Source organism: Diadema setosum, chromosome 8, assembly GCF_964275005.1.
Source record: "Diadema setosum chromosome 8, eeDiaSeto1, whole genome shotgun sequence".
NCBI classification, from domain to species: Eukaryota; Metazoa; Echinodermata; class Echinoidea; order Diadematoida; family Diadematidae; genus Diadema; species Diadema setosum.
In genome coordinates this window covers 36,838,874-36,850,822 of record NC_092692.1, presented here as the reverse complement: position 1 = coordinate 36,850,822, position 11,949 = coordinate 36,838,874, and the positions used below count along the sequence as shown (strand labels likewise).

Genomic DNA, 11,949 nt, shown 5'->3' with positions numbered 1-11,949 from the left:
GGCGCTATTTAACTTCCCACAAGTGGCCGCGTGGATTCGACCAATATACAGTTGCAAACAACAATCGCCAATCGTTCCGTACAGATTGCATTCTCATTTTCAGTTTTTAACTACATAATTGTCGACCTCATGAGGAGATTTTAAAATATAAAATGCATGATGACTGCAGTTTATTGTCTGAGCTACAACATACTTAAGTCTCAGAGGAAATGGAGTAAAATCAGCTGAGATAAAGGTGCTTAAACGTTGTCAAGTCAATGCATGGTCTAAAAAAAAATCACCTCCCATAGACAATACACGCAAACTTGTCCGATTTTGCGTCTTTACCTTTAATCACAATTTAAGGTATGATGATGTCATTAAATTTCAAAACCATGACATGGACTTAAAAGGCAAATGTTCAAAGTAAAACATATCTGAATTTGGGATAATATTGAGCTTAAACAAGAGAGATACGAGCAAATGAATGTCAGAAACAGTACCTCAAAAAAATTTATTCCACTTTTTTGATTTCAGATAATGATATGATGACGTCATAATGTATTTCGGGAAATGTTGATGCTTGAAATGTTATTTCCAATTCATATGCTTTTGTAATATGCAATAAAAACATAGGGTCACCCCGCGTTTTAAAGAGCTATGGCGAAATAAACAAAGACATGTTTTTCGCTATATTTCCACATAGACGCGCACACGAAATTTCAACTTTGATCCCAGCGCATTCCTTTGTTATAAGTCAAAATTGATCGGAAATCATGGGATATTGTTACTTAATGTAGCAGGAATCCAAATCTGTCAAAACAATTGCATTCTCGTGTTGCTTACGCGCACTGCGCGCGAAAATGCGCGGACGGACGCCTACGCGCGAAACGCTTAAAATTGTCTGAAACTTCGAGATTTCCCATTGGAAAGTTGTTTCGAGCCTTTTAAAAGTTTGACGCGCGCGTACGCGCGCGTAATGATGTCCTAGGTAATTAGCATTAAAATGTAAGATAGAGCGTGACCTGAACTCAATCTCCACCGAAAATGATACAGAAATGACCTTTAGTTATGAAGTTATGATCGATCATGTAACATGGTCCGAAAATCACAAAATGGCGCCTAGATGACGTCATAGATATGTTACTGTCATGAAAACCTTATTGTGGCTAGATTTTGTCATGAGACATGTTCCCTGAAAATGTCATGTTATTCCGTAATGTTATTCTTGAGATATTGATGACACAAAATTGTCCAGAAAGAAAGAAGAATAAAAAGAAATAAAGAGAGATTTTGACAATCACAATAGGTGATACGCTGATAGCGTATCACCTAATAAAGAGAGATTTTGACAATCACAATAGGTGATACGCTGATAGCGTATCACCTAAATATATACCAAAATGGCTTTAATGGATGTATATACATATATATATATATATATATATATATATATATATATATATATATATATATAACGGTATCATGGATAGTTTCGGCGGGGGGGGGGGGGGAGTGAGTTATAATGATGGGATAATTGGGGTTGTAATTTATTTGATTTCAACTGGTAGGTGTCAGAGGTATGTTTTCATTTTGTTCTTATCTTAATCTTATTTTTTGGTTTGAATTAAGACTTATTGATTTCCTTCACTATTATATATTGATTATCATTATGTGTATCACAACATTGTTATTTCTAGGACCCCTCTGGAAAACAGCTGTGTTATGACAAACATAGCTGAGTAGGGCTACCCTTCCGTTCATTTTATGTACTATTTTGTTTATGCAATGATTATATGTAATGTGACTTTTTAACGGAAAATAAATTCAAATCAAATTCAAACCCAGTGGCAGACCTACGCTTTTCCAAAAGTGTCGACAGTTGTAAATAATATAGATGGTCTTGCTGGTTGTCAATGCTTCAACCAACCTAATTCTGTTCGTGTTCGAGATTTTCACGTGCTCCCCTCGAACTGTCGCCATAGCTGATAGCAACGTGCCATTTTTTTTTTGAAGTTTTGTTTTAATTAAATTTCATTTTTACCATATAATTCTGTTCTCCAGTAAATCATCGATTCGTTATTGCTCCCAATATCTTAAAGCTACAATGTGTTTTTATGTTTATATTTGGACCTGAAAGCAGAGCAGCAGATCAGCTTTCTATAATAGTAAAATCTGCTCAAGATGGTAAGAATGATAAAAGTCACCGATGTACAAAGTGTCTGAAGACAAATGACACAGATAAAGAACTGGACAGTCTCCACAAAGTCATACAAGCATTTACAATATTGATTAGACCCTATTCGGAGTCACCTTGCTAATATATCACGTAAATAATACTTGATAATACGTGATCGAAAAAAACAAAGAACGATCATAAAAAGAATAACTGTCATCGGGTGTTGTTCTTTATATTGCTTAATCCCTTAATGCAATAACACGGTATACTCTTGAGATTGTGCTTTTCACTTGTTAGAAAATGTCTCCAAAGTTCGTTCATGTCTTATCTGTAACATATTTTAATGAAGTTAGAATTGATCCCTTTACCCAGCAAGTCCTAGAAACACTATTTTTCACAACTTGCCATGCAGAAAGTTTGTACATAAAATCTTATACGTTTCATTAAAAAAAAAAAAAAAAATACCCCCTAAGACTCAAATATCAATGTATCTGTGATCGTTATTCGAATTTATACAGCCAGGATTAGCAGTACGCTTTACTTAGTTGAATTTTTTTTTCATTTCATTTCAATCATTTATTGTCCATAACCATGGATATTTGTTTTGTTCACATGCTTTCTACAAAAATAAAAATATACAATACATTACCATACAATACAGTACAGTACTATACAATGCAATACAATGCAATATTCTGTACGCGATCTATCAACATTTGTGAGGTAATGACACCGTCAGCTCACCCTCTTCCAAATTGACATTCGTTGTGCTTGTGTGTTTTTTTTTTTCGTCAGACCAACTTTTATGTGGTTCGTCATTCCCATTTGATTGATAAAGCAACAACCGATCTTTATATTAGAAACAAGATTTGTACATTTCAAGTTAACGTTTTCTCTCTTAGCGGCAATTCCGTTGGTAAATTCCTTAGTTTGTTTTTACGCCTATGAATTACCAAGTTGTTGTTTTCTTAGTTCTAACTTTATTTTCACTTTTCCAACAGAATGTACAAAGAAAAATGTGAAGCTTGACATGCGTGTCGTTGAAAATTTATACATAACCAGCCAGAGATAACATCATGTTCATATCTATGTGATCAGTGCTAAAAAGTTCCATCCAATCACTCTCCACTCAGATATACATTGAAATTCAGTCAAATTGCGTGTTTGATTATGTCATAATCTGATATCTGAACAGTGTACCACACGGTATCACTAAACACCATAAAATTATGGAGGTGAGCATTTCTGCACAATCATCAAGTACTCTTCAAAGTCAGCTCTGCAGCGCCCCGATTCATCCCATGAGCTGTTGTCACGCCAAAACTCCATCACCTTTTCGACTAACGCCTTGGGAGCTGTTTGTCGGAAGTAGCTGGTCATAGTAAAGAAATCTAAAATCTTGTTTCCGAAGTCGGACGCCTCGTCAAAGAGCTCGGTTACGTCTAGCGTAAGCTGCAGCGGTATCTTTGTGACGTCACACCCGCGTCTCTTGGCCTCTCGTGTGACATCCTCCTCCGTAAAGGTGATATTGACATCCTGCCAATTAAGACTTGGTACCACCTTCCATAGCTTGGCAAACGCGGTGCGACCTGGGTTTAAACCATCAAAATGAGAGCAAAGTTGGGGTTGTGCAATGAAAGTATAGCTTGTTGTGTGTTTGTGATTCGATTTGATGATCGTGTCATTCAGATTCGCGCAAAAAGACAGCGCCATGAAGATAGTCATTGACCGTCACTTTTCGAGCATTCAATTTCGCACTTCGGTTAAACACTTTAGCATTAAACCATTCATATTATTAAAATACCCGTCGAGAGCTTACAATTCGTCGGAGTACCAGGGAACGTCTTTTAGATCATTCATATTCGCACGTGAACATTCGAGCTCTGAGTTATTTCATTCAATTTAGCAGTTGGCGACCGGGCAGCATGCGGAAGAAACCGACATGACCATGACAGAATGGCGACTACTCGTAACACAGCAGGCGGAAGGTATAGCATTCCTTCCATCATTCCAGAGGAAAAATATATTTTGTTGGTAAGACACACCCAGGCCTACATCCCGAGTGTCTCGACCAAAGATCCTATACTCGAACATGATTATCAAAAAGTTTAACCCTAAAACTCGCAGAAAGTATTACGCGCATCGAGTACGGTGGCTGAGTGCATTCGTGGGCGCATTGATGACACACTTGTCTTTCTCTGATCCATACGCCATACACATGCACAAGGCAGATCTTGGGGTAAGTAGCAAAGTGGATTGTATGGCCAGACGCTTAATTTTGTTTTGTTGCTCTGAATGCCGTACTCGGAGGATGAAATTTCGAGCAAAAGTAACACTAGTTATTCACAAAGTCCTGAAAATTACGAATTTCGCAAAATTATGTTAATTTTTCAATTAGATAAGATTTTTGGAAATGAAGAGTTTTATTGCATAATGAGCTAAGAGCCATTTTTAAACATTTCAAAGTAGGTCCATCATCAAATAAAATAAAACCTTTCCTGTGATACCTCACTTGTGACATAACAAGAAATATTCTAGAAGATATGATTAGAAATATCCTGTACTTTCTTATTATTTTCACTGTTTTTAGCAGTAATTACACATCCCCCCTCAACAAGAATAGTGTTAGCTCGTTTTGCGATAAAGCTCTTAACATATGATTAACCCGTCTACAAACTGGTAGGCCCTATCTGGTAGCGCGGTAAAAAAATCGCATTTTGATACCGGATACGATTTTCGTAATGGAATAATCGACGTCGTTCACATTTTATTCATTCCCTTGAATCAGTATTCATATCTGGGCTTCACCGAACACCCTCGTATACCGAGTTGACGACAAAGAAAAAATCGGCAAAGGAGGCTCAAATTTCGTATTGTACGGGAAAAGGTCTAACATTTCGAACAATTTACGAGATAAAATCTTGTGATAAATCGACATCTTCTTCTTGCAAAGCTGAGGTGAAATGTGAATTTCTTAGCATTTCTACAATTTGTTTCGTTGTTGTTTTTTTTTTTCCTGGCGATTTCAGCCCATACAACGCTCTGTATGGCTAGTCTACAAAGTCCAACGCGTATTGAATGTCATTAGTCAGGAATTACCAAGCTGCCCGGTAATTACTATGTCTGTATTAAATACTTGTGCTTTCGTAACAACGCAGCAGACGTCTACGGCTACGTACGTCATGATGACTAGCTAAACGCGTACGGCGATCACACACCACTCCATACACAGAAGAGACTCGTGAATGAACACGCTTTCCTGTTAATCGGTATTATAAGTACTCTATACACTGAACGCTTCAGTTTCAAAATCATCTTGATACATTGTGGATTATGTCATTCGTAAGACTGTCTTTAGATTCATGCAGAAGTTATAAATACACAAGCTGTTCAACTTAATGAGCCCTTTTGCAATGTAATTAAAAGATATTGTCGCTCAGCAACAGAACGCAGTTGAGCAATGTGCGCCCCGGCCTTAATTAAGAAATACAGGGGGATATGCACTTGGTGTGGAGGACGCTCAGACCCGCGCCAAAACATCTTATCAAACCAGAACTTTTACGAAAACTACACCAGACAGGATTCTAAAAGTGCAACATGGACCTCTCGATGAATAGGAACCATTGTAACATCAATCTCGAACTAAAATCACGTAGTTTCAGAAACCGCCCGAAAAAAAAAAATGGCACAACACCCCAGTAAAATTTGGTGTACCTTCAATCGTTCACCGAGTTCCCCGAATCGGGAAATATGGTGAAATCTACATAGATAGTTTCTATAAAAAGTGACTTGCTTCAGACTACATAATTAGGCCTACATTCATTTCATAAAAGAGCGCTATTTCGATGTTCATTTTCCGAGTTTATAGACGAGATTTACCGGGGCGTATACGGAGCAAATGCGCGCAACACTTTCATATAGCGAGGAAATAGACGGCTGAATCCACTGAGATAACACTCAAATATTATCATATTAAATCAAGACCACACCTTAAATCAATAATTGCTTTATAGAGAACTTACCACCTGTTTCTGGATGAAAGCAAATACAAGAGAAAATTTGTAGAAATGCGTTCATTTCTCAACAGAATAATGGACCTGAATATAACAAGGAGAACACAAGTTTATGTCAGAACATTGGTAATCAATGGTATTCAAATCAAAGGTAATGAGCATTTCTTTTAATCAATGTAACTGAAAATGAAATTTCATAAAGTGTGTAAAAATTATAGACGCACGTATACTTACTCAAAAATAAATGGAGCCATGGAAATGACATGGTATGATAAGTGCTAAAAGCACAAACAATAGATGGAAACATATGATTATGTTAATGATGTTGAAATAAGACCAGAATACTATCGCGCTAATTTGATTGCTCGACGTGTTAGATATACTGCTCCGAAACGAGTTTGAATACTGGAATAGTGACATTGCGCTATCACATTCAAATCTCACGCAAAATTGAATGACCGCATCGCGAAGTTGGCGTATTTCCACGAATTTGAATGACAACATTTTAAGTTTGATTGACATTTGATTACATATTCGACTGATCAAAAATGACTTTGAACGACAAAACGGACGCGTATGAACAAAACTCCGGAAATTGAATGACTGCAGTAACAATTTGACTGGAGAACTTACGAAATAGACCGCTATCTCCAACGTATTATTACTCACGCACACACAGCCACATACGTGAACACAATATACACATTATCATTCTGGTGTATGAACGTATGAATTATATACATAACGTGATCCTGCATCACAGCTGAATAATGTGCGTTGAAACGAATGGATTAAAAAAATCAACTGCATGAAATTTGGACATGAGTATTTAGTAGATTAAATTTGGAGGATGACAGGATGAACAATGAAGTATAAGAAAACTGGACTTTTCAGATGCACTTTCCAAGTTTGATAATATATTCCTTATCTGGCACACGTGGAAGTCCATCATCCAAAATATAAAAAGGAACCTCACTTTCATTTGTATTTTGAATTCTCGTGTTACGATCAGCAAGAAAGTTTTCATCAATCGCATTCTTAGATAAATTGGGAAAATACATAAACGTACAAGATGATAGCGAACCTCTCATGAATTACATTACATTGGACTCCCCAGGACAGCTTCAATTCAACATCAGAGATTTATGAGATTTACCGGAGGCGATTTGCAGTAGAAGAATCCCGTTTTCCTTCAAAGCGGCCAGGAGTTGTTCCATTGACTCTTCGATTTGACCAAGGTAGTACAGGCTGTGAATGGCGCTGATGAGGTGAAACTTCTCGTGCTGGTTCCCACGGCCGTCAACATATTGACCAAATGTACCATTGAAGAACTTTACATCAACAGGTGGAATGACTTCGGCTCTCTGCATATTTTCCTCATACGTTTGAAGTAGGTTCGCATTGGGCTCTATAGCGATGCTTGATATCTTCTTGTAAAACGGCCTGAGATTTTTTATGACTGCTATTTCATGTTTCCCTGTCAGAAAAGTCGAGAGGAAAGCGAAAGAAAGTACTAGTGACGGGAGAAAAGTTAAATCTAGATTGTTATGACATGTCATGAAATGCAAAATGTAGGGATAATGGCGAAGTGATATTCATATAGTGGAAACCGGGTAAATTTTTACAAATTTTACATTTTGAGGTGTATTCACCAAACAAACAGAGACATTTATTTCATTTTCTTTTTGAGAATAGCTTAGACCATCCTTGAACTAGAAACAGTGAACACTTTGGCAGTCGAGCAAACGTGAATAATATTTTACGGAATGAAAAAAAAAATGTACAAATTCATTAAATTCTTCCGTCGAGATGTTTTCATTGCAACTGACTGACAAATTGCCCTGCATCGACGTAAATAAGCACTGAATTGATCAGTGTTTTAGTAGTACTTAATTGCTGTCGGGCGGAAGCTCGGTGGTCTAGTGCATGGAGATGACGCCTGTCCAGAGATCAGGAGGTCGTAGGTTCGAATCCTACTCGCGTATGTACGCCCATGATTTTTTTTTTTTATCATGGCTACTACTAAAACACTGATCAATGCAGTGCTTTTTTACGTCGATGTAGGGTAATTTGTCAATCAGTTGCAAAAAAAAAAAAAAAAAATGTAACAACTTACCGCCGATGGGGTAAGTAGTGACAGCACATGCATGGGGATACTTTGTAACAATATAGAAAGCTGCAGTTTTCCCCTGCCCCCATGAAAATGTTGGGGTGGAGGGCAAACATATTTACCCTCTCCCCATAATTCCCGAAATGTGGTAAAATTTCTAGCCTTTTCGATAGAAAACTGTCGAAATATTTCACCAAAGTGTGTACAGATAAAAACAATTGCTCTATTTCATTCTGAAAATTCAAAATCTACCTTACGTGGAAGGGGGATAACCCCTCTAACACCGTCTCCCACTCTGTCCTTTGCCATAAACTTAGTATTCTTTTTTTTTTTACATTGACAAATACCCGAATGTTTCATGAAAAGCGTGCACCACAGATCTATCACTTCAATTCCAAAAATGCAAAAGTTCCCTCACGTGGGAGGGGATATATTCGCTTTCAATTATCCATTCCTCCGCTCTGATCTCATCGATACATTTCTGATTGACAATTTCATGAAGGTCCTGTTTACCAAACCTTCGGGAACAGTGTTTCAAAAAAAAAAAAATATCGGATATGACTTTTAATGGATATGTGTAGGTCTGTTGTACCACAAACATCATATCAGATAAAATTTTCGCGATAAAGCCTAAAATATAAGGAGATATCTGTATTTTTTCAATAAAACGTAACTGCAGATGGTTTAGTCTGGAAACATTTTATCACAACTAATGTTCACATTTTGTTAGATTTAACAATACTTAACATCGATTTTACCGATCAAGATTTTTACAGTGGTTGTTTCTATCCCTAACTTACATTTTAGTAATACTTTAAAGCACTAATGGTGGGTTTTCGTTTCATCTGCAAGTGGTAAATTATGCCTTCAAATATTCCAGCAAAAATGTGTATACGAGATAGTTTGATTTCAATTCTAAAATGCAAAAGCTCCCTCGTGTCGTATGGGAGCGGTAAGGGGACTCCCTCTTCCTGCTATGGTAGGTACCCTCCCCTTCATGCATTGACTACGGCTGCAATTTTGGCTTTGACTCCTCTCTCGCGTATAGTATAGAGATAACTCTTCCCACACATCCTTCCCCCGCTTAGTCTGGTGTCCCTCCATAGATGGCAGATTCACTATACTTTTATTGTGATACAAACGTCCGGGTATCCCACCGAAAGTGATCGTTGAATTTAAATTCTAAAGATGTAAAAGCTTCCTCGAATGGGAGGGGAGTGACTACCCCAACTTCCTCCGACCCTAGCTCCCTTTGCTCGGTCCCCTCCATGGACTCGGTTCACTTTAGGGATTGACAATTTTCCGAATATTCCACAAAAAAAGTAAACTGAAATCGATCTAGGGATATACATTGTAATCATATTATACACCTCGATAACGTTCAACAGACTGTTCATGTTATTACAGTGTAAAAAAAAAAACCCAACAACAACAACAACCTTGACCCAGTACATAATTATATCAATAACTTAAACAAATGCTCAATAAACCCTCAAAGATTAGCCGGTGCTACTTTCACTATAAGACGCCGAAGACACACTTCTTTCACCCACATACAAATCATTAACTGGAGGTTAATAATTTTGATGAAATAAATGAATATTGCTTTGAAATTTTACTTAGAGGTGAATAAGCAAGATGTTCAGGAATGATAAACAATTTCGCATGCCGAGATCGTTTGATATATTGTATGTCTTCATGTGATATAGCTTTGTAACACCGTCTCTTGTTTATACTTTGAGAAAATGATCACGTAACAGCTTATCCGTGTAACAAACTACACCCAGGGTCCGTTTCATGAAAGTCTGAGAGACTTTTTGTTCATAAGGCACACTTATGAGAGACTTCATGAAATGGATTTTACTTTTCTTTGAAAGTCTCTCATAGCTACATAATAGCGACTTTGGATATTCCGAGATTTACGTGATTTCATTATGTATTTATGTGATATCAATGACTTCATGAAACGGATCCCTTGTCTCCCCTACTTCGGAATGCTTCATTTGTATCAAATAGAATAGACAACCCTATTTCGCCTGCAATGTACAAGATAATGAGATAATCTAAGTTTGCATTTTATTTTTTAAGGGAGACAGGACTAAACAAATAATATAAAAAAAAAATCACACAAACCTTCACCAACTCCAACACCCATCATGTTGAATTGTCCGTCAAGGGTAAAAACTTTTTTCAAGTTCCCCAGAACAGTTTTTTCGAAGTGATAAGTGACATGATGGTATATGGCATCCTTCTGGGCAATTCTCGAATATCCCGTCAGGTACACGTCCTTGTAACGGGCCTCATTTTCCAGCAGTGATGTTAGTGCCATGGTTCACCTGCTTCGACCTTCTCTGTTTTCACTTCCGGTCAGAAACGGTGATGGTACCGACGCTGTTGAAGATGTCCCCCCCCCCCCCAAAAAAAAAAAAAAAAGAAAAGAAAGAAAGAAAGAGAAAACAACAACAAAAGAAGAAAAAATGAACGGTTTTTAATGTGATAGCTACTTGGTCAATGGATGATACGATTCTGGTCCCCCCCCCCCCCCCCCTCCTCCACTCAGGCGGTCAACCATGCACATACGCTTGTTCCAAATTCCTAGAGATACCCCCTTTACGGAGGGAAATGGATTACGATTTTGACCCCCTATTATGGGCTTTTGGAAGGGGAGACATCTTAACCCCCTATTTTAGGGTTTTGGAAGGGAGGCCAGGAGAATACCCCCCCCCCCCCATCACTAATTTTTGGGAGGGAAGCTAACAAAATTACCCCCTAGTGAAGGAAGAGTGCTGAGGTGAAGAAGAGTGTCCCCAATTTCAGCACCTGCATGGACACGAATGTAATTCTATTTAGGGATTTTCCGATGCTGCATACCAGAGAAGCCGATGTAGGGTATCTACTTTCTGCAGCACTTTCCTTCACTCAGGATCCAGGTTGGGATTTCTACAGAATGATGGACATGTTTGATAAAGAAAAAAAGAGGTACATGTACTGAAATTAGTCATGTGTACAATTATTTACCATGTATTTCAGAGGGAACATTTTGTTGTCTTGTCTTCTTACATATTGACAGTTATCTCATAATTCTTCAAAAAATGTGTGATTATCCTTTGGGATAAAAAGTTGAACAGCCGTCCAAGGAACTCTGCACATGTAGGGTTGTACGAAGCTGCAAATAGGCCCGGGTAGATTCATGTATATGGCTACAGACTGGCATCTGGGGGACTTAGGCTTTACTGCTTAATACAGTATATAACTCTTTCTGAAGTGAAATCAGATTATTTAGCAGAATAACATAATTATGTACTCACCCTTTCTCTCTCTCTCTCTCTCTCTCTCTTACACACACATACACACACACTTATAGTTGTACGTGTGAGACTTAGTTTCACTGGCGTAAGGACATGAGTCATAAATTCAGATACACCGTGTATGATTTGCAACAAACTACCGGGCAAACTACTGAGCTGAATAATAATATACCAGCACACGACGTAGGCAGCTAGCCCTAAAGGAATCCCCGTCAAGGTTTACGCAACTTCGGATATTCTCCACGGAATAGTAGGCCTACACCTCGCTTGTGGAACCCATTGTGTGTTGTGCATTGTATTGAGTAAAGTATGGAATGTTAGTTGTTATGTGTTGTAGATCCATGTATAGAGTCGTCTGCT

The 11,949-nt window shown here is 37.8% G+C and overlaps 1 protein-coding gene across 1 annotated transcript; it reads right to left on the bottom strand.

The window, feature by feature from the left end:
- Positions 1 to 3,385: 3,385 nt before the first annotated feature.
- LOC140232231 (histamine N-methyltransferase A-like) lies at positions 3,386 to 10,610 on the bottom strand. The gene is made up of 3 exons (XM_072312365.1): positions 10,415 to 10,610; positions 7,328 to 7,648; positions 3,386 to 3,747 (listed from the first exon to the last, which is right to left on the bottom strand). Exons 1-3 carry the CDS (start codon positions 10,608 to 10,610, stop codon positions 3,386 to 3,388), a joined length of 879 nt encoding a protein of 292 aa, XP_072168466.1.
- Between the last annotated feature and the right edge of the window lie 1,339 nt (positions 10,611 to 11,949).

Excerpts from the sequence above, each read along its gene's own strand:
- LOC140232231 (XM_072312365.1), bottom strand. The coding sequence starts at position 10,610 with ATGGCACTAACATCACTGCTGGAAAATGAGGCCCGTTACAAGGACGTG. Across the intron at positions 7,649-10,414 it reads GGGTGTTGGAGTTGGTGAAG|GGAAACATGAAATAGCAGTC; the intron begins GTTTGTGTGATT and ends CTTTTCTGACAG. Across the intron at positions 3,748-7,327 it reads TCTACTGCAAATCGCCTCCG|GTCGCACCGCGTTTGCCAAG; the intron begins GTAAATCTCATA and ends GTTTAAACCCAG.